This window comes from Vanessa tameamea, chromosome 8 (assembly GCF_037043105.1).
Source record: "Vanessa tameamea isolate UH-Manoa-2023 chromosome 8, ilVanTame1 primary haplotype, whole genome shotgun sequence".
Lineage (NCBI taxonomy): Eukaryota > Metazoa > Arthropoda > Insecta > Lepidoptera > Nymphalidae > Vanessa > Vanessa tameamea.
This window is the reverse complement of record NC_087316.1, coordinates 3,316,058-3,337,782: the sequence shown is the minus strand read 5'-3', so window position 1 is coordinate 3,337,782 and position 21,725 is coordinate 3,316,058. Positions and strand designations below refer to the sequence as shown.

At 31.9% G+C, this 21,725-nt stretch overlaps 4 protein-coding genes across 7 annotated transcripts; 1 reads left to right on the top strand and 3 right to left on the bottom strand.

Annotated features, from left to right (window-relative positions):
• Positions 1 to 1,662: 1,662 nt before the first annotated feature.
• Bre1 lies at positions 1,663 to 13,886 on the bottom strand. 4 transcript variants are annotated; one of them, XM_026639547.2, is made up of 17 exons: positions 13,667 to 13,886; positions 13,363 to 13,521; positions 12,469 to 12,655; positions 11,990 to 12,175; positions 10,743 to 10,963; positions 9,835 to 10,119; positions 9,584 to 9,757; positions 8,951 to 9,208; positions 8,671 to 8,772; positions 8,414 to 8,550; positions 8,066 to 8,219; positions 7,558 to 7,722; positions 7,020 to 7,211; positions 6,202 to 6,394; positions 5,455 to 5,549; positions 4,683 to 4,814; positions 1,663 to 4,431 (listed from the first exon to the last, which is right to left on the bottom strand). In XM_026639547.2, exons 2-17 carry the CDS (start codon positions 13,513 to 13,515, stop codon positions 4,279 to 4,281), a joined length of 2,787 nt encoding a protein of 928 aa, XP_026495332.1. In that variant the 5' UTR covers positions 13,516 to 13,521; positions 13,667 to 13,886; the 3' UTR covers positions 1,663 to 4,278. The 4 variants fall into 4 exon arrangements, with proteins under 4 accessions (XP_026495332.1, XP_026495333.1, XP_026495334.1 ...); XM_026639548.2 differs by having other exon boundaries at positions 7,567 to 7,722; XM_026639549.2 differs by having other exon boundaries at positions 8,414 to 8,514.
• Positions 13,887 to 14,344: 458 nt separating this feature from the next.
• LOC113399789 (FGGY carbohydrate kinase domain-containing protein) lies at positions 14,345 to 16,343 on the bottom strand. Its single transcript, XM_026639032.2, has 4 exons — positions 16,095 to 16,343; positions 15,150 to 16,015; positions 14,815 to 15,037; positions 14,345 to 14,739 (listed from the first exon to the last, which is right to left on the bottom strand). Exons 1-4 carry the CDS (start codon positions 16,275 to 16,277, stop codon positions 14,380 to 14,382), a joined length of 1,632 nt encoding a protein of 543 aa, XP_026494817.2. The 5' UTR covers positions 16,278 to 16,343; the 3' UTR covers positions 14,345 to 14,379.
• A 1,004-nt stretch (positions 16,344 to 17,347) lies between these two features.
• Positions 17,348 to 18,136, top strand: LOC113399791 (ribonuclease P/MRP protein subunit POP5). The gene is made up of 2 exons (XM_026639034.2): positions 17,348 to 17,508; positions 17,622 to 18,136. Exons 1-2 carry the CDS (start codon positions 17,489 to 17,491, stop codon positions 18,088 to 18,090), a joined length of 489 nt encoding a protein of 162 aa, XP_026494819.1. The 5' UTR covers positions 17,348 to 17,488; the 3' UTR covers positions 18,091 to 18,136.
• Positions 18,137 to 18,992: 856 nt separating this feature from the next.
• Positions 18,993 to 20,913, bottom strand: LOC113399790 (caspase-8). The gene has a single exon (XM_064215576.1). It carries the CDS (start codon positions 20,676 to 20,678, stop codon positions 19,056 to 19,058), a length of 1,623 nt encoding a protein of 540 aa, XP_064071646.1. The 5' UTR covers positions 20,679 to 20,913; the 3' UTR covers positions 18,993 to 19,055.
• Positions 20,914 to 21,725: the final 812 nt, after the last annotated feature.

Sequence of the window (21,725 nt, the reverse complement as noted above, 5' to 3'; positions counted from 1 at the left end):
TTTTTAAATCATGATTTTATTGATCTCAATGTTTTTTGTAATCAAAAATAATATTTCATTTATATGACCATCCTACCTATCCTACAATTATGTTTAAGGTAATAACAGTATCATTTTTATAACTATACATAAGGATGGGTTTTCATTCCGAAAAAGCATTTATTATATGTTTGTTTTTTTTTTATATGTATATTTATTTTAAATTGGAAACATACATTAGTGAAAGGGCTAAATGCGCACAAAATCTACGCAAATCGTCTAGAATAAAGAAATTGAATCAGGATATATATTCTTAATAGTAGTCATTGAAGTTGGAATGAACTATTTCCGATCGTGTCGGATTTCCTGTCCCATCGGATTATAAGACCGAGGGAATAGTGCGTTTGCACACACTGGTGCAATGTATGTCCTGCGTAGTGGGCTGGTCTCCGGTGAGATTAGCCGCCGCGTTCGAAATCTGTTAGGTTGACATCATCGTCACTTGAAATATGTCTGCTTTATATTGCATCGCGACAAAGCAATAATGTGCACAGGATATCACTTGAACATTAACAAACTTATTAGCTATTTGATATTGTAAAATGTCTACTATTTACTTGCAATTAATTTAAATATGTCACGCCATATGATAATGTTATTTGTTTTCCATATATTGGACCTCACTGTAAGGAACTATTATTTATCTATAAGTATCGGTCTTTGCCTCATATTTTGTTTAAAGCATAAGACAATATTTCTCGTGAATTTAAACAATTGCTACTTAAATAAATATGTAAAGAATACTACATTTATTAAATCACAATTATTAGTGTTTGTGTGCCATTAACGATTAAGACGTTACTTATGAAAATGTTTATAATTATTTCTTCTAAGGTAATCAGTATAGTAATAAAAGCGATGAATAAATGTTGTAAATAAAAAGTATAACATCATGTTTGATATTACAGTCTAGTCAATACAAATTGTCAAATTATATAAAAGTTAAATATAATTGAATTTTCTGTAATTCGAACATGTAAATAACATAAGTGATAAGATTAATAAATCAATATCAAACCTTTCGATGGATAATATTCGAGTCTTGTATGTTGCCTTTTTTAATTAATTTTAAATAATGGTAACTCATTCACTGCCGCGATATGCTATTTATAAACCTTGTGGTTTAGAATATATAAACGATTATCATGACATTTCAATAATTCAGTTACTAAAACGAATGAGACTGATGTATTTATGTTGATATTATGCAATTAAATTTGTGTTAAGAATTTCCTCTCAACAAAAAATGAGTGATTATTTCTTTCGAAAAACCGCTTTTTAATGTTATCGCACGTTTGTTAAGCATTTTTTTTACTATAGGAACTAGAAATACTTATTTAAAATACTTATATGTTATAGTACAACAAAACATGCTTCGTCCGTTCATATGCCTGCTTTATGAGTAGCATTTTCATCGTATGGATACGTTATTAGATGGCTAAATATAATACCAGTTATAATGTATTACATTTAGACTGAATTGTCACATTGTGATGTACATATGTAACTTGTAAATAAAAAATTCCAAAAAGAATACTTGTTTTAATTGTTTATTTAATAGGTATCCCGTTGCCAAGCAAATAGCAATAATAAAATATATCAATTTGATAATGAAACAAACAGTATGTTTAAAACATTTATTCGATACTCCATTTAAATTAATATTACATTTAATCAGATATACACAGTTTGAGTTATATACCTCAGCCCTTTGAAATTTGCTTGAAATTTTTTTTTAACCACACCCAACATTTATTTCGAGATAAGAATTACTTTTACCTACGTATTGCATATTGATGCGTTCAGAAACAATGAAATAGTTTATTTAAATAGATTTAACATGTAATAACATAGTTTCTTGTCAGATTTTAACAGAGTTTAAATAACACTTGCAAAACAAAAAACATTTACAATTAACAAAATTTCAGCTATTATATTCCTAGCAAGTCGTGAAAAACAATATTTTAGCTACATTAATTAACAACACAAAGGCTGAGGTTCTACTTAAGATAGTTTGGTTGAAATTATTAGAGTTACAAATGTAGTTATAAATTTAAATTAAATTCGTACCAAACACTGTCACAAGTATATTTAAGAAAAATAAACTTTTTTTTATTATAAAACAGTGACAAGAAAGTTAGAACGAGATTTTACAAGTGACAGCGAAGTGAATGCAAAATATATTTAAACCCAATGAGTGTTTAGCCTAAAGTATAAATATATCAGTCAGTGGGCTGGCGTTAGTCTATTTTCCTATCTACAATACAATAATAATTATAACTGAACTACCTTATTATGGACTAACTGTGAAAACGATACCTAAAAAAATGTTATCATAAATTACACATAATAAAGGACATATAATATATATGGTTCATTAAATAGAACTTTTACAAAATAAAAAAGTCAAAACAGTTTTACATTTCGATGGGTATAATTTCAGCAAAATGAACAATTATTAATTTATTCGGAAAAAAAATACTTGAAACACATTCGGATACAATTTTTCGAACAATTTTCACATCAGTTTCACTTATGACTTTCATGAAATGTATTCAATTTTACATACCAAAAAATTGTTTACAAAATTATACATTATATACTTTCATATTCCTTACGCCCATAATAAGGTGATAAATTGAAACTTACTTAACTTATTACATACTAAACGAAGATAAACTTTATTCACTTGTTCGATTTCATGTTATTCTCAATATACAACAATAAAACATGTATGCCACATACATAGTTGTAAAATGCACTTTAAATTCTTATATTTAATGATTTCTTTTATATAATTCATAATTAAATACATGGAAAGTTTTACTATAATATAAGGAATGAATGAAAAACCGTGTCCCATCGAATACTAATGTCATATTTTAATCATTTTTTATTAATTGTTCGTGCACATTCACATCTTTACTTAGAGGATATCCAGAATTGAAGAAAGCTATGTTTGAGCTATTTAATTATATTATTTTATTGTGTCTAAATCGTTTTAAGTTATATATATAATACTCGAAAAGCAAATACAATTATCTAAAAATGTATAAGCCACATATCTAACATCGATATATAAATTATGTAGACAATTGCGATCGATAATATGCATATTGTTCTCTCGTCACATCGCGATGCCGAATCCACTAAAATCACAAACCGATAGTAAACCACTTTCAATACTGTTCACATCATCATTATCATCATCATCATCCTCAATCTTAAATTTCAGTGTTGCCATGAGATCATCACACGAAACTAATTAAAGTTATTTTTTGTAATTTTTGTTGAGACAGATATTACTTTAATTATTAATATAATATACAAAGATTGTCCTAATTTTTTTATCGATTATTACAAAAAGAAAGACGAGTATTTGGCAAAAAAATAAACATACATTGCCAACCTTGTGCCTGTTATTACACTGGCTCACTCAGCCTTATTTAGATACGCAACAAAATCGTTGCTTTCCTCAAATTACCCATATGGACACAGGAAAATATATATTTTTTAGGCAATACATTTAAGGAATATCCTTGAGACAATCCTAATTGTTACAAAAAGTTAAAAACAAATATTACAAGCACTTATACAATATACATATAAAGTGCAAAATCCAAAACAGTGCTAGTGAAATATATTTTTGCGTAAATTGGAAACCATAAAATGTGGATTAATTTTTTTAGAAATTGCGTACAAAATTTCAATCTAAAAACGACACCATCTGTTCACCTTTTTGTTTTCTAGAACTATATAGATACAGAATTGCACAGTAATTTGAGTAATTAATAACAAATTTATATGAATAATGACAATTCTATAACACATAAGATTATATGTGATCTTCGGGCCCGTCAGTTGCATCTTCCACGACATTTATAAATTCAAAATATACATCCTAATACTGCCCGCTAGCGAGACCCCTACACTAAGAAAACATCTCTTAGAAATGATGTTACACGCATATACGTTTACCATAAGGAAAACGCGTTGTGACTCTGGCGTAGTATAAACAGACTCGGCTTGTCAATAGTTAAGAAAAAAAGTGCCGACACTTGACTCTCAAGAATAATAAATCTATCATACTCCACGGGAACACCGACCATCGTAAACGCACAATCTCAACCGATTATAAATAACAGTTAATAAAAACTCCACTACACAATAGCGGACATTAAATTCATTTACCCAAAAAATTCAGTAGGTGGGTTACGAGCGGGGGTCGTCGACAGGTACCTATGTGGAGAGGTAGAGGCGATGGTAGTCGTTGGCCCCGAAGGCGGCGTTGCACTTGGGGCACTTCCGCTGGCGCGTCTCGTAGCGCGTGCGCAGGCAGTCCCAGCAGAACACGTGGAAACATTTCGTCAGCACGGCGTCCTTTCGCTTCACCTGGAAACACCGCCATAATGACATATAGTGGATAGAAAAAAAATTGGAACGGCGCGATAAAGTTTGTTTTATAAATAAAATTAAACACTAGCTTAGGTTTTATACATGGTTTAACCAATGTAAAATCGATGCACATTTTCTATACATATAAATTTACTGGTATAAGATATAAGCCCGGATTATAAGAAAAGGCACAGAAAATGAAATGGAAATTTGCGGTGCTACGAAATCGTTAATAAATTTAAAGATACCTTGCATGAAGGGCAAGTGAGCGTCTCCTTGTACTCTCTGATCTCTTCGAGGAGCACTTCGTCCATACTGCTGCCAGCTTGCTCCATCTTTTTCATACGTTCTGCTTTACGCCGAAGGACCGCCAACTCTTCCTAATATTAATAAATATAAAATGGTAAGTGGTTATCGAAAAATAGCAAAACGAAATCTTACATTGCTCTACAAATCACTATGAATTATAGTATTTGATCACTTGTGCCCTGTGTACATTCCAATAGCAAGAGAGGTAAAGTTTAATAAACAATTTGACCTTGAATTAACATGTAATTTTGGTCGACATTTAAATAATCTATACTATTCTTAATGTTATCTATAAAATATTTGAAATGCAAAATATAGCAGAGCTATTAGCAAATCGCATTGGATATGAACTTATAATTATATAAACATTCCCAAGCGTCGTGTGATCTGCTGATTAAGTTATAAGCAGTAGCGTGATTAAAATGATTCAATGTGCTTAGTGAAACTAACAATAAAATTGATGACACTAAGTTTTGTTAATTCTGTGTGAATTTGAACTAAGTAAAAATCGTATTATTGTATTATGTAAAATGAACCTACGCTGGCGTCGTACTTTATTCACTCGTTGACACTTTAAACTAACACAACATTTGCAACATTGTTTGTTGTATTGATAAATGTTGAGTGATTACAAAATTTTAAGGTAACATATTAACATTTTCATCCTTTATATTTTAAATAGTTTATCGACGTATAGTTTAGACCACTCACGTGTAACCGTTTAGTTTTGTACGCTTCAGCTTCGAGTGCGCTCGTCTTTTCGGCCACTACTTGCTGCGCTTCCTTCATCTGCGCGTGATATTTTTCTGTAACAGAATATAAAATTTTCTCTTTCAAAGTGTTTAAACAGTACAATTATTATAAAAGAAAAATACTTGAATAATATTATACAAAAAGACTTATCTATCTTTTATCTATACACAGTTTAAAAGAAAATCGTTTCCTGTCGTCTATACGCTTAGATTTTAAACTAAACAAGGGATTATAAAGCGTTTTCATCAATAAACAGTATGATTAAGAGGAAGGTTAATATTTTTTAGTTCATCTAGATCGGCAAATGGTTATTGAATAAATAAATTTATAAATTAGATTATATGCATCTTTGAAAATGTATAAGTTTAAGTTTTCTGCCATTATAATGCTATTGTTCTTCAGAGACAGAGCACACATAGTCTGTGGCCATGTAGTATCTATTTATAATCTGTGAAAGAAGTTAAATTAAAACCAGTGGAAATAAATATTAAAGTGTTCAGTTTGATAAAGAAGTCAAAGAGTTTTATTGAAATAATACCAATAATCAATAGTGGTCATGTGAATCACTCCTCATATAACCAATGCGCCACCAACCTTGGGAACTAAGATATTATGTCTCTTGTGCTTGTTACATTAACTCACTCAAACTGGAACTGAACAATAGTAATTATTGCTTAGTAATAATATTTGACCTATCTTACATACCAAGATGCAGCTTAAGGTCTGCAGCGGACTGCGCAGATTCGATTGCTTTCCGCTTGTGCATCTCCATAGCCTGTTGCCGCAACAACAACTCCTTCTCCACTGCGGATAGAGTGTTCTGTAACAGGCGCTCCTTCTCCTCCAGCCGCCGAGCAACCAGCCCCATGGATTCTATCTGCTGATCGCGTGTCACCACCTGCGATACAAGATTATCGTTGAAACTACAAACATTAATCTTACTACAGAGGATTAATATTTTTTTAACCTTATGCCTGCTTCAAAAGTCATCTTAGACATAGAAGAATATATTTACGATTTGGTGGCCTATTATATTGCTTGCCGATTATTAAAATATAAAATGTACTTATTAATAAAACTATTTTAACATTATTTCATTACACATACATACGTTATAATATAACCCACGCTCGATCAATGTCATGCGAGCTTTTAGAATTGAAACGAGCGGTCGGCCCGCTAGCGGTACCGTCAGCAACATCGCGTCGATGCTCGTGAGACCTTGGAACTTGTTTGTTCGTGTGGAGTTTTGCTCGTGATCTCTCCATTATTTTAGAAATTTATTTTAGTATGATAATTTTAGTGATTAGATGTATCATGAATGGAAAGAGGTAAATATTGAAAAGTAAATCACGAGAAATTATTTTGTCTGTCGATAAGAGTCTACTAATTGTTCGCTCCTTCGCTTGAGAACTAACATTTTCGATACGCTATGACAATGTTTCGAAACTTAAATTATTTTATCATTATTGTTATACAAAACTACTACTACTATAATTCGAAGACAAATTATTGTTCGTAACCTGCTCTTGTAGGAGTTGCTTCTCCTCTCTCAGCAGTTTGTGAAGGGAATTGGCTTTTATCCGCTCCGACATAAGCTTGAAGTTAGCGTCGTCTTTCTCCCGCAGCTGCTGGATAAGGCGTGAATTCTGCTCCTGCATATCCTCGAATGCTTGCCCGGTCACTTCCATTTCATTTAGAAGGGCCTCCTCTTCCTGCAGATTAAATTGCTTTGAAAATAAAAAGTATAACTCGCAAGGTTTCATTCACGAATCGAATAATACACACAAAACGCAACATTACTGTAAATATAATATTAAAACAGAGTTATAGCGAAGCCGGATGACGATCGAATCTGTATTTCATTGCAACATGCGTCCCGTACTATTGAAGTTTCAATATTATATTTACTGTACAAAATAAATCAGCAAAGTCGCTCCAGTCAGAACGAAGCGATTGAGATACAATCTGTCAACATGGACTATAGTATAATTATAAAGTGAAAACCGTTACCGTGAACTCTTATGTAAGCGATAGTAGTTAGTATAAGAGGGATCGTACGGCAGAGACCTGCGAGCCGGCGAAGGGCCTGGCGAAGGCGTGCAGCGGGTCTGCGTTGGGCCGCGCACACGACAGCTGCTTCTGCAGCTCGTACTTCTGCTCCTCCAGCTGCTTGATCTTGCGCAGCGCGTCCTCGTCCGCCAGCCGCCGTTCGCGCTTGCTCTCCTGCGAACATTATTACAGCCATTAAGCCGATACAACTGTCGATACTTAAAAATAAGACTAATTTTTATGAAGATCCTCATTGACAGCTTCTGTCGGGTTTGGGCTGGATTCGTTGTTTTTAAAAGATTTAATGTATGGCAAATATATTGAGTGTACGCCGCAATATAACTACCATTATTGAATATCAGATGGTAATTGGCCATATCACCACATAGATGGTCGTCGATGCTAACCGATTACACTGTCACTTGTTGAACTTATCACTGTTAACTGTAAATCTAACTGTATATTATTTACATTAGAAGACGTAATATTATTGGTGGATATCGACATGAAGAAAGACCTGCGCCATTTTAGCCTTCTGGCGGTGATCTTCCAGTTCCTGCCGCGCTTTCCTCTCCGCCGCCATGAGCTGCACCTTGTCGCGCTGCTCTTTACTGACTCCTTTGTACATGTCCAGCAACAACTTCAACTCCTTTTGCTCGTTCACTGCTTTCCTGACGGAAAAGAACGCAAATTTAATTAATGTAACGTTAATTTCAGATAGGAATAATTTCTGCTTCTAACTGTTTCTTCGTAATACACAACAATCCTAAGTATTGTTGTTTGGCGGCAGAATACCTGATAAATACGCCGTATTCCATGACCATCGATCAAACATAAATCCGATGATAGTATACTTTATGCTTACTTGAGTTGCTGTTTGAGGTCCTTGATGAGCTGGTCCTGCTCCTGCAGCTTGGCCCGGCCGTGCTCCTTGCCGCGAGCCTCCGCACACGCGCTCTCCTCTCCCTGCGGACATGTGGACGCAGCATTAGGGAACTGGCACTTGTACGTGAAAAAGTGACATGAGTTAAATAAATGGAATTAACCAATCATTAATTATTTATATTTTCATAAAGCTGTAACAGATATTGCAAAAATGTGCTTCTATTTAGACTGGACTACCTCAGGATCGGGCTCCTCCTTTTTAACGACTAGCGGCTTTTCGTCCGGTTGCTCCGAGGGGGCGCCGCCACGAGAACTTGCTTCCTCCAATTCTTTACGAATCTATCGAAATAAATTATACACATGGTTTATCCTGGGTCAGACATATTGATAATAAGAGGTGCAACTAACAAACTACCCAATACAACAATCCAGAGATTATAACAGCACTGGGAGGCTTGTATATGGTTAAATATTAGAGGTCTAAAATATAAGTCACTTGTCAAGCTACAAAAATTACCTTATTTAATTCTTGACTAGAATCTTTATATTTTCTCTTATACCGATGAACTTCCCCCTTTAGCTGTTGATTGTGATTCTGCAGCGAAGTTATGAGATGTCTCATTTCCCTGTTGATGGGACCGGTCTGTTCGTTAGCGGCTAGATTCTGTTCAAACTCTATTCGCAACATTTCATATTCTTTCCGCAATTGACCAAGTACATCTTCAAGTTGAATCATTTCAGCTCGTAGTGCCTTTTGCCTGGCTAGCTCTTCGCTCTGTAAAATTATAGTTCTTTCAGAATAGGTACAATACTTTAATCATTCAAAATAACACTAACATATTATTAATGTCCTACTTATAAACATTTTTAGCGGATTTTTAGTTAAACAATGATTTTACTCTTCCTGTCCTCCTTGATTGACAAACGTCAGAAGACAGAGGATTGTTATGTAAGTAAACCTGACTTATTATTTATAATATTATCATCTGAGTTATCCTTATAATTGTATATGTTCTTAAAAACAGTTTTGACTTTATGAGATTTATTACTTTCTTAAAATCAAAATTAATTGTCGTAAAACTATGAAACATTTAATATAGTCATATATTTATAAGAAAAGACGGGCAAGTGAATTTGAATACTTCCATACCTCCATCATCTCAATCTGCCGCATGTGAAGGTTTTTGGCGCTCTGGAGTTGCAAACGAGTCTCATCAAGAGCTGTTTTCATCTGCATCGACTCATTGTAAAGCACCGAGAACTGGCTCTGCAGACACTTGTACTCGGTCGTCTCAACTATCACCGACTCCGGCAGTTGCCGGATCTATAGAGAATTTTACAATCATTGACAAATATTAGTTACAGCATTTGATAGATATTGTGATATAATTGTAAACTCACGTCCATTTTTAGCTTCTCGAGCTCCTTGAGCGTGTCGCGGTGCTGGCGGTGCAGGCGGTCCAGCTCGGCCAGGCGGTTGGTGGCCAGCTCGCGCTGCTCCTCCAGCTCGGCCGCCACGTCCTCCAGCTTGGCGCTGGCGGCCGAGTGCGGCGCGCAGGCCGCGCCCCCCGCGCCCCCCGCGCCGCCCGCCGCGCCCGCCGCCGCGCCGCCCGACTGGTGGTAGCTCTTCAGCTTTTCGATCGCTTCTGCGAGGTGATTTTCCAGTTTGTCGTTCCTCGAGCGCACCTGAAAATGAGATACTTTTGTTTAAAATATTTTTAAACACATACTCTATTATAATTTAATTTTTAATATGTCGACAATTTGTCATGGTTGGTGTTACTTTGATCTATAAAATGATGATTGACTACTTGATCTATAAATATTTTTTTCTAATAAAAATTACTTGTAAAATTTAAACCCATCTCCCAAACATACTCAATAAATAATTTAACATTTTAAAATTACATAATTAATTCCACTATCAAAACAGATTATGATATAGTAATAGTTAGGTGGACCGGCAAATGGGCCACCTGATGTTAAGCGGTCAGTACCGCCCATAGACATTGGTGCTGTTAGAAATATTAACCATCCCTTACTTCGCCTATGCGCAACCAACATTGGGAACTAAGATGTTATGTCCCTTGTTCCTGTAGTTACACTGGCTCACTCACCCTTCAAACCAGAACACAACAATACCAAGTATTGTTGCTTGGGGTCAGAATATCTGATGAGTGGGTGGCACATACCCAGATGGGTTTGCACAAAGCCCTACCATGTAATACATTACATAAATATAATTACATAATATATACTATATTCACTAATATAAGTAATAATAAATATAAAGATGAAGAGTTATGGACCTTCATCAATTCATACTGCAGGTCATCAATCTGATTCTTGAGCTCGGCGTTCTCAGTGTCGCGGCTGTTGACGGCGTCTTGCAGCCGCGCCACCCGCAGCGTCATGGCGTGGTGACCCTCGTGCAGCGACGTGCACAGCGCCTGCAGCCGCCGGCTCTCCGCCGTCACCTCCTCGTTGGTGGCGCGGATCACCTCGTCCAGAGACGGTGCTGGAGCTCCTTCTGTGTTACGAATGGATGTTTTGATTGTTAAAAAAAACGGTTTGATATATAAAACTATTGTACTATCACCAGCATCATAATATATATAATTTAAGCTCAATTATTTAAATGAAACTTATAAAATTTAAATTGGTTTATGGTGAAGTAGAATAAATGATATAAGCTAGCCAATATTATAAGCTTAGTGAAGAAAATTATTTCTTCTTATTATTGTATCTTTCTTCTTATTTCTATTTTAAGTAATTAGTATTAAATTTACTGCCCCATTTGTTTGTCCAACACTCTTGGAACTGCTGATTAATAAGACTATACAGTCTTATTAATCAGCAATCCAAGAGTGTTCAATGTCAGAGTTGCTTCTATAAAATATATAATTTTTTCATTTTTATCATTCATTGAAAGTTAACAATTTATACCCCTATTAATTTATATGCCTTGGAAAGCATGTAAAGAATGTTGGCCCTGAGCCTGAATCATTCTGGAAATATGGAAATTTGCCATACTATTTTATTTGAATTAAATAACTCTAATAGCACTCAGATGCTTACACTTGCACACTGTACAATGTCTTGGTGGATGCATTTTATGAAGATGATGTTTTCATGGAAAAATGTACCAAGAGGAGGTCATTATCATAATCAATTGGTAAAAAGCAAATTGTGTTTTTTAATGTAGTACAGTGGTAATGTTACCGCAGTTTTTGTGTTCTCTAGTTTTTAAATATCATAATTATTCTTCCTTTTTTTTAGTCAGAGGAGCAAATAGCCCCCGGTTAGTAAGTGGCAACCTTTCCCATAGAATCTGGCACCTTAAGACATAGAGCTCACTCATTACATATACTCTATGCTGCCCATTATGAAATTTAAGATGTATTGTTCTTTGTAGCGGTACAGTTAAAGTCTGTAAGACTTAACCTTCAAAAACAAGCACTGTTAAGCCAAGTCCAAACTAAACATGTTGGTGTTAAAATAATCATTAATTATTGTACTTAACAAATAAAGGTATTAAAAATTAAGCTAGCCTTACCTTCCCCTTCTCCTTTGATGGCTTTCCAGATCTTATCATTTCTCTGCTGAAGTCTGTCAAATGCTTGTAAGACTTTAGCCACGGCCCTCTTGCTTACTTGCACTCTATTCGCAAGCTGAGCATCTAATTCCTCTTTATCCCATGTCGACAACTGCATTAGGAATGAAGTTGTAGCTTCATTCTCATCTATAACATGGAAATTCGGGTTCAACTACTGAAATGAACAATATTAAACACTATGTACAATATATTAACCTAAATAAAACATATTGTCTCCATGACCTTACACAAAAAGATGAAGTTTGAACATAGTTTTTTGTAACATGGTAATATGATCATTAATAGCACTTTAATTATTAGCATTCAATGTCATACTAGTTTCATAGAATTGTTTGATTTCTATATGTATATATGCATTATTTTAACTGTAAGAGAAATACAGATATGTTTAATTTATGATCGGAAGAGCTATTAATTACTTTTATTTTCTGATTCATCTGCTGTCTCTGCATCAAAACGTTGTAATAAAACTCTGATGTCTTCATTAAGCAAATTCCAATATCTATTGACTACACACAGCACCGCATCATCTTGAGTTTGTCTCTTTTCCAGCTGCTCAATCCTCGCTCGCAATTCTGCTTCACATCTGTGACGTTGCTCAATTCTCTACAAATTATTGAATTGCTGATTTATAATCACAATGTTATTTACATGAAATTTAAAACTATGGTTACTATATTCATAACAAAAACTTAGTTACAAAAAATTGATGTATGGGTTTATAAGCTATTTTTATTTCATACAAGCAAACATTTACTTATTCAATTAAAAATTGTTGTCTAAGATGTTATTAATGTAAAATATAAAACATAACTTTATAAAATAACTGCAACTTTTAGAAGAAACATTATTATTCTTGTAGTTAAGTAATAAGCTATGTTATTAATTAATTTATAGATTTTCGAAACACCATCGGCATATTCACAAATTTTTAAGAAAAAGTAGGGAATAAATTAATGTACGGTGTGATACACCACTACAGGCGAATTACATTATACATTTTAAATAACAAAAAAAAAAACAAAACACTACACTCCTACATTAATATATCTTTAAAATAAAAACAAAAAATAATATGGAAGACTGAATTACTTAATAACTATATCAAGGAGTATTAATAATCAGGAATATCTCATTTGCAATGTAATTAGACTACAAATAATATTGAAAGAGATATTAAAAACAGCTGTAGGATCTGTAAACAGCTGACTGTCACATTATTTGTAGAATTCTAGTACTACTGAGAGAGTTTGTATTGAACTCGAATGGTTTTTCATAATATCCACAATGATATTCAGTGCAAAGGATATTACCTGAGCCAATTTTTTGTTTTGAAATTGTAAGACTTTAATATCCATCTCTTCAAGGGTGGACACTGGACCAATAAGGTGGGGTTCAAAATGAACTTTCTTAATCGGTGGTTGATTACTGCCATTGCCACCATCTTCTGCTGTACGCTTCGACATCTTGATCTAAAAATTAAACGAGAATATCGTAGTTTATACAGAAAACTGTACTTATTGATTGACATTACATCGACAAATATGAAAGTACATCGGGTTTGGGTGTTTTATGTGTTAGACATGTACTTTAAATTTTGTCGGATACTATACATACCTGCTTGTCAATATTGACAACTTGAAATTTGTAGTTTTTAACGTAAATCTAAATTAATAAAGGTATTATATGTGTGAAATACAACATAACCTTTCATTTTCATCAAAAAAAAATCATATAACATAGAATGAATGAATAAAACCGAATATTGAATTGCAATACCAATACCACCTCAGCTAGCATAATCAGGCCACAGATTACCGCTAAATTCACAGAGTTGCGTTTATACTTGTCAAAAATTTAAAGCCTCTTTAGGGTACGACAAAATAATTTATTAATATATTAATAAACCTATACTGAATTGTTTACGATAAAATCTAAATATAATATAAACATAATAAAAAAATTGAGGGCTGTAAAATCAAAATACGTGTGAGACAAATTATAACAAGGAATAGTGAGTGTTGCTATTCGATAATTCCGAGTAACAATTATTTTTTCTCTTTCAAAATTCTTATAGCATTAGCTTGAGCATTTTTTATTTTAAATCTCTACCAAAAGTTATAATAAAATTGCTCTTATTATTAATAATAAAAAAAAGTTAAATGCATTTTAGATAATTTAATTTTCTGAATAAAAAAACCAACCGCAGCTTATTATTTAAATTATTGAGCTTAAGACTTAAATTATAAAACTATACAAAATATATATTTTATATAACCATTTATAAAGAAATATTTTTTTGTAACTGTTAACGAATAATCCGTTCTATATTAGCAATTCATGATGCTCCTGTATTGTATTTGATCTTGAAACATTTTGAGAAAAACTTGGTATTTCTTATCATGGTATGATTTAATTTTTAGATTTGGCTTCACAACATCTGCCGTTCCACCCATACTTTGAATCGCAGCCTGCACATTGTTAAAATAACTTGAAGCACATGCTCCTAGAATAGCTGCTCCTACCAAAACAGATTCTTTTTCATGTGGTTTCAATACAGGTAGTCCAACTGAATCTGCTTGTATCTGAACAAATAGAGGGTCCTTTGTGATTCCACCACACACAGGTAAGGATTTGAATGGTGCATAACCCGCCTGTCGCAATGCATCTATTATATGTCTTGTGCCATACTGAAAAAAAGAAAAACATTCATTTTTATAGTTTATTTATAAATAAATTATAGGTCACTTGTTGTGTAAGTTTACCGAAAGAGCTTGAATAGTTGCAAGGTACAACAGTGCCAAATTTTCTTCACTATGGTTGATAGTTAATCCAATAACCATGCCTTTCATTGCAGGATCAGATAAAGGTGAACGATTACCATGAAAGTCTGGCCAGACATGAAAATCTTTAGTCAGCAAGCTTACATCTTCGAGACCTTGATTGTTAGCCATTTGTGTCAGCAATTTTCTTAAATGATTTCTTGCACTAAATAGTACAAAATTTTAAGAGATATAGTAAAGTTTTTATTGAGTATATAGTAAAATTATACTTTCAAACTTTTGAAATAAAGTTATCTAGTTTTTAAAAGAATACCTACTCTCCTGAACTGCAATTATTTAAAAGTTTCGCTCCAGCTGAGTGGCTAGCTATGACAAAGTCCAATAACATTCCCGATGAACTTTGTCCCCCTTCATTTAACCACATATTAGGTACCATTGCACTAAAGTAAGGACCCCAGACCCCTTTGACCAAAATTGGTTCAGTATTAACAGCCATATGACATGTAGATGTACCACAAATTAACCCTAATCTACTTGACATGTTGTCATCAATATTTTGTCCTTTTGCTCCAATCATACCCAAGCCTCCTGCATGGGCATCAATAATTGATGTAGCTACCGGTGTACCTGGCAAAAGGTTTAGTGATCTAGCTACTTCATTTGTAAGGCCTCCACAGTAATCACCAGGCATTAAGACTTTCTTTCCAAGTTTCTTAAAATCTTCATCAGCTAAATCATCAAGACCAATTTGTCGCATAAAGTCCATATTCCAACCTCGTTTTCCATCAATTGAACATTCATAATTCCATTTACATACCAATGAACACAATGAACGACTTAGTGACCCAGTTGCCTTCCAAGTAAGGAAATCAGGAAGATCAAAGAAGAAGCCATATTCAGGCCACTGGTTTGGCAAATTTTTCTTTAGCCACAGAAGTTTAGGCATTTCCATTTCCAAGCTAACTTTACCACCAACATATTCAAGTATTCCATGTCCAGTTTTATTAATAAAATCAGCTTCAGCCTGTGCACGATGATCCATCCACATTATAATATTTTGTTCATTGTTACAAGAATCACTTACTGCTTTAGGATTCCCATTTTTATCTAATGCTACTAGAGAGCATGTTGCATCAAATCCTATACCTTTTACATTTTCTGGATCAATATTTTCTACTACAGCCTGTAAAATAAATAAGTATCATTTAAAAAAACAAACACTATTTTAAATTACAATTAAGTAAATAAATATTAATTATGACCTTTATAACATATTCACAACATTCCCACACATTGTTTGAAGATTGTTCATAGTAATCAGCTTTTGGTTTCCATGTATTTAAATTTTTTACTGCTGTCTTTATTATGTGGCCAGATTTATCCACCACTGCCGCTCGCACACTTCCAGAACCAACATCGACACCAATAAAATATTTTAGATTCATTTCTTTAGATAGCTCACTTCACAGTTTTTTTTTTCTACAATGAATTAATATATTACAAGTTACAATAAACAACTAAAGACAGTCGTTTCCTGATATTTAGATAAAGTATTTTGAAAGCATTTAAAAGATTTATTTGTATTAATATTTCGAAAATAAAATGTCTTGTTCTTTTTTAATTTAAAAATGTATACTATCTACGTTACGTACCTTATTGTATATAAAATAATTATCCTCTATAAACATAATATTATTCAGGCATAATGTTCAAGATAAAAGGAGTAATAAAATAACGACCTTGATTTTATAACGCTAAGATAAAATAAAGGTGCTATTTATTTAACCTCTACTCATCATAAACACAAGTATGACCAATGATACTATACATGTAAAAAGAAAAGTATTATATTACGATTTCTATTAATTATGTCCATGTACATAATAAATATACACATAATAAGTAATTATTGCTATATAGTACTGTTTTTAAAAACTTGCAACGCTCAATCCTGAAACAAATATATCTTTTGAATTTCGCGCCATCGAAAGAACTATTGATTTGTTTTAATATGCACCATAGTAACTTTAAAATTGTTAAGCTTCCATTACACGTTGGGTTGTTTTAAAGTCTTAGGAAAATTCTTCGAATTACAATTTGTATAGAAATTACCAAGAAAACGTGTAATTTAGAATGACAATATTATTTATTACCATAGCGGAATCGTGTCAAAAACCTGATTGCATGGCTTTAGTGCGATAGTCTTAATCTATGGAAACATCTCTCATGTGACTCTATAAACGCTTGTGTTCACGTTTATATATTCGTGTTGTATCAATTTCTACTCCAATTAGCAACGATTAACACTTGTGTTATTAAAATTATAATATTTAATATTATTACTTGAATTGACATCACATCTCTAGCTGTTTAGGCTGTTCCTGTAGAAAAGCGTATAATAATGTTGGGTAACACTAAAAGTGTATAATAAAAATCTGTTGTATATATAATCTATGTTTCTGTAGTTTGTTACGGTAGTGCCAACTGCTGACCGTCAAATGTCAAGTACAAATAATAGAAAACGACAACACTATGTACTTGTTTTGCTCCACATTGTTAAAAGTGTTTTAAACGTAAAAGATAATTTAATTATAGTCTTTTCGGTTTTAAAAAAAATACATTTCTATAAAATCATTATAAGATTAACAGCGTAAATATGGTGCGCTTTAAAAATAGGTAACAGTGAGAATATCTTTATTAAACTATCGTATCTATAAATTATGTTGTATTTAAATTATTTAATATTTCGAATTTCGAATATTTGGAAATTTTTAATATTTCAATTTCAGGTACATAACTGTCGAAATAGTATCACCAACAGTGCCAGAGTATAAAGCTCTATCTTTGAAATCAAAATTATTTAATGATATGATCTTTGAAAAAATCCAGCAGTTACATGGCGATTTTGGTGTAGCAGCAGTTAAAAATGGATTCCTAACAAAATATTGTAATGAAAATACTAGGATAGCAATTATTAGATCAAGACATGGCCCACATAGGTTTGTCACAAGTAGTTTACCTTTTATTACTAGAATAGGTAAATTAGAAGTTAGTTTAAAAACTCTCCATGTGGGTGCCACCTTAAAACACAGTTTTAAATTTATACAGAAACATCAACGGTTATATTTAGAAAATATGTGGTCAAAACTAAGAACTGATGAAGAAAGAAATGCCTTTGAAGTTGCTGTAAAGGACTTTACAAAAACTGATATCTCATTAAATATTGAAAGAATTGCTTATTTTATTTTTTTATTTTAAAATATACAAAATTTTAATATACTATAAATATAATTATCCTAAATTATGCACTGAATATTCAATTCCTATTTTACTTGGTGGTAAAGCTTTGTGAATGCCCCTGAGTATATACCAACATGGGTAAAAAAATATAAAAACAATTTCACAGTTTACTATGTTACAAGTTTTATTTTATTACTTAGTAACTAAATAAATTATTAAAATGGTTGAATTTTTCTAAAACTGAGGGACCACCAAATTTCTAAATTGGAACAAGATTGTCAGAATATATGTTATATAGAAATATGTTTTGAGAAAATTATTGAATATAATTACATGATTTTAGTTGTAAGCTTCATTATCAATTTAATGAAATGCCTAGTCACTACAAAATGAATTCTTGCAACCATCGTCCTGAATGACATCAGGCCCTATACTCTATTCCAACGAGAATAGGAAAGAACCAAAACAAACCATACTTTTCAATATCACAAATGTTTTGTTGATAAGTCCACTTTATGATTTACTACAAACAGTTCTTGATTAATATATCTTCATTTTTAATACAAAAATATTTCATTTAACTATGTAAATCCACTTTAATTTGACTTCCACATTTATATCAAATAATACATGTACTTCCTTGTGATGAGTATATTGTGTGAATACATATCTCCAATACTCATGGTAGGCTTTAAATTAAATAAATAATTCCTGCTTCTTTTACTACTCTATAGTACTTTACGTATGTCATAAATATCTCAATTAAATTTTATAATACATTACAAACAAATAACAAATCCAATAGAGAGGTTAAATTTACAAATGTACACAACAATATTCCCTTATATTAATATTGTACTTTACATTTTATGAAATTAAACAAAATGACAAAAAGATTGTTACAATTTAAGTTTCTGTATGCAACATAACATAAGTATATTTGTATATGATTCTTTCAATGGGAACAAATATATTTTTTTAAATTAATGAGGTATAGCTAAATATAGTTTTTTTCTTAATGTAGTTTCAATAAAAGGCACTTGATGTTGCTTCAGATAAGTGCATAGATGTGAAACATAATCTATGACTTTAGTAAAGATATCATATATTTGTTCATGCTCAACCTTTTTCTTAATGAGCAGACATAAGGATTGTATAAACAATGAACCTTTATCTTCATTTCTAAAAGCTTCATACGAGGGAGCTGTGGCCCAGAATACAAGGAAGTGTGTCTTTTTCAAATAGAAATCTGATCTAGGACTGTCAGCTACTAGTTTGCTATAGATGTCTAGTTCTGATTCAGTTTGACATGCTTGGATGATTAAGACTTTAGGTATACCATGAAGTTGAACTGCTTCATCAGAGTCTAATAAATTTTTAATATCTTCAATTTTTATTGTGGTCGAATCTGCGGCATATACATGTCCCCTTACACCATGAGAGAGTATACAAAGCATAAATACACTATCTTCAGCACAAGTATGTTTCTTAATTACTTCTTTTATAAATTGAAATACTTCAATTTGATCCAAATTAGATTTACTTATTACTTCAAAATTTAACAAGGTCATTGTCTCTTCTAAAGCTATAAGGTCATATGTGGATCCTACACGATCGGATAACACTGCAGATGTTCTGTGCTTGATACTGTCTTTTGATGGATGAAATTTCTCTTGATTTATAATACAACATACACCAATTCGTTTAAGGTTCTTTAAAGGATAAGCATCTGTTCCTAATTTACTTCTATCTGATTTAAAGATTGAATCGAATTCTTCCTCTAATTGTAACTGATTGAAGTACTCAAATGTTTCTTTAAAATCATTAACAGTTGTTTTACTCTGGATTAGAGAGTTATTTACTCTGGAGGTAAGTTTATTATCAACACTGGTCATTTGTTTTGAAGAATCCAGATTGTTTTGGCTGTTTGTCTGGTTCTTTATTTCTCTTAAAATTGTTGCATATTTACCAAAATGGCTTAAGTTATCAAATATTACTGCAAGTTCTTCAATGTCATAGTTACCATTGTACTTCTTTGTTTCTTTGTCATATTGTCCTAATAATATAAATTTTTGACTCATAAGTTCTAAGAATATAATTTCACACATGTCATGCTCTGAGATATTTATTTTGTATGAAATTAATGTTCTTTTGAACTTTGATAAATGTTCCAATGTCATATTTTCACATATTTTATACAAAGCTTTTTTAACAGGATCTATGTAGACCGTAACATAAATGTTATCTGGCAAGTAATGCTTTTTTACATTAGAAACATTAAAGCCCAGTTTTCTGATTACCTTGTAAAGCCTACAAATAGCGAGAGCTTCTAGAAACTCGTATCTCCAGGTAGATCGAGACTGTGCATAAAGTGCCCAGTCATACAGCAAGTTCATATTATTGGCTTCAACATCTTTTGAAACTCTTTGGTATAAAATTAATCTCTGAAGTGCTGTATCAGGAGTATCATATAAAAGAAACACCAAGGAAACCATATCATAAGGATTCACATCTTTTTGTAATTCTGATAAAATGTCAATGTTGATTTTATTTATATTTGTAAATAAGTTATCCACAGGTTGAGTTACAGTGTCTGGACGTAGCATTTTCAACCTAATTCAGGACCGATATTAATAATTAGAATCAATTTATTATAATGTTCTAGGTGAAAAAATCTTTATTACAGATATAAAATCTAAATATTAAAAAATAGTCAAATAGATAAAAATTTGTTATACGACTTTTCTAATAAGGATTAATACGTTATAGTAATATTCATTTAACTATGAATCACTGTTAATATTTCTGGCACTACGAAATTAAGTGTATTTACAAAAGCACTTCAAACTTGAAAACACTGGTTGACGGTACGTGCTACGTTTTGATCACTGCAAAGCCTCGTTCAGTAATCACTACTTTAAAATATAATAGGTTTTTGATGTCTACAATATATACATAGAGTTAAAAAATCAGATGTATTAAATAAAAATATTCATAAGGTTATTTTAATATCAATAAGTCATAACAATATATTATATTATCAATTTTTTTTTACGAATACGATACGAGATTTCCGAACGTTCTTCTTGCTAATTTTTCTATTCGTCACAGTGTAAGGGAAAGGGAATTCCCTTGTTGCTTCGAAAGGAATATTTTTATTTCCTATTAATATGCTATTGATTTTATTTATATAATTTATCTATTCTTATTAAATTGATTATAATTTTATAAACACAATAAAATAGATAAATACTTTCTTCTGTTCAAATATTATTTATTATAAATAAGTATTTTTTAATTACTATTAGTAATTCATTAGATAACATACATGATTATTGTAAAGTATTTATTTATAGAGTTAATCACAATATGCATCAAATATTCCTGTTAAAGTTAAATGTAACATATAACAATACTGAAAAAAAAATATTATTAATAATGTAAAAAAAAAAACAAAAATTACCATTAATAAATTATTATTATGATATATTAATTAATTATTATTCAATAAATTTTAATGTTAGTTATATTGATAACAATTGCTATTAACTCTACGACGTCGTCTTCGTCATTGATTTGGATTTTTCCTTTGTTGAATAATTTGCCTCAGTATTATTTATTAGTCTTCTTGGGGTTCTGGATTCTCGAAATCT

What these genes read in the sequence shown, in the direction of transcription:
- Bre1 (XM_026639547.2), bottom strand. Translation starts at nt 13,515, where the DNA reads ATGTCGAAGCGTACAGCAGAAGATGGTGGCAATGGCAGTAATCAACCA. An exon ending in AAAACAAAAAATTGGCTCAG is followed by an intron (nt 12,656 to 13,362) that starts GTAATATCCTTT and finishes AATAATTTGTAG; the next exon opens with AGAATTGAGCAACGTCACAG. An exon ending in CTAGTCAAGAATTAAATAAG is followed by an intron (nt 8,773 to 8,950) that starts GTAATTTTTGTA and finishes TTATTTCGATAG; the next exon opens with ATTCGTAAAGAATTGGAGGA.
- LOC113399789 (XM_026639032.2), bottom strand. Translation starts at nt 16,277, where the DNA reads ATGAATCTAAAATATTTTATTGGTGTCGATGTTGGTTCTGGAAGTGTG. An exon ending in GTTGTGAATATGTTATAAAG is followed by an intron (nt 16,016 to 16,094) that starts GTCATAATTAAT and finishes TTTATTTTACAG; the next exon opens with GCTGTAGTAGAAAATATTGA. An exon ending in CAACTATTCAAGCTCTTTCG is followed by an intron (nt 14,740 to 14,814) that starts GTAAACTTACAC and finishes TCTTTTTTTCAG; the next exon opens with TATGGCACAAGACATATAAT.
- LOC113399791 (XM_026639034.2), top strand. Translation starts at nt 17,489, where the DNA reads ATGGTGCGCTTTAAAAATAG. An exon ending in ATGGTGCGCTTTAAAAATAG is followed by an intron (nt 17,509 to 17,621) that starts GTAACAGTGAGA and finishes TTTCAATTTCAG; the next exon opens with GTACATAACTGTCGAAATAG.
- LOC113399790 (XM_064215576.1), bottom strand. Translation starts at nt 20,678, where the DNA reads ATGCTACGTCCAGACACTGTAACTCAACCTGTGGATAACTTATTTACA.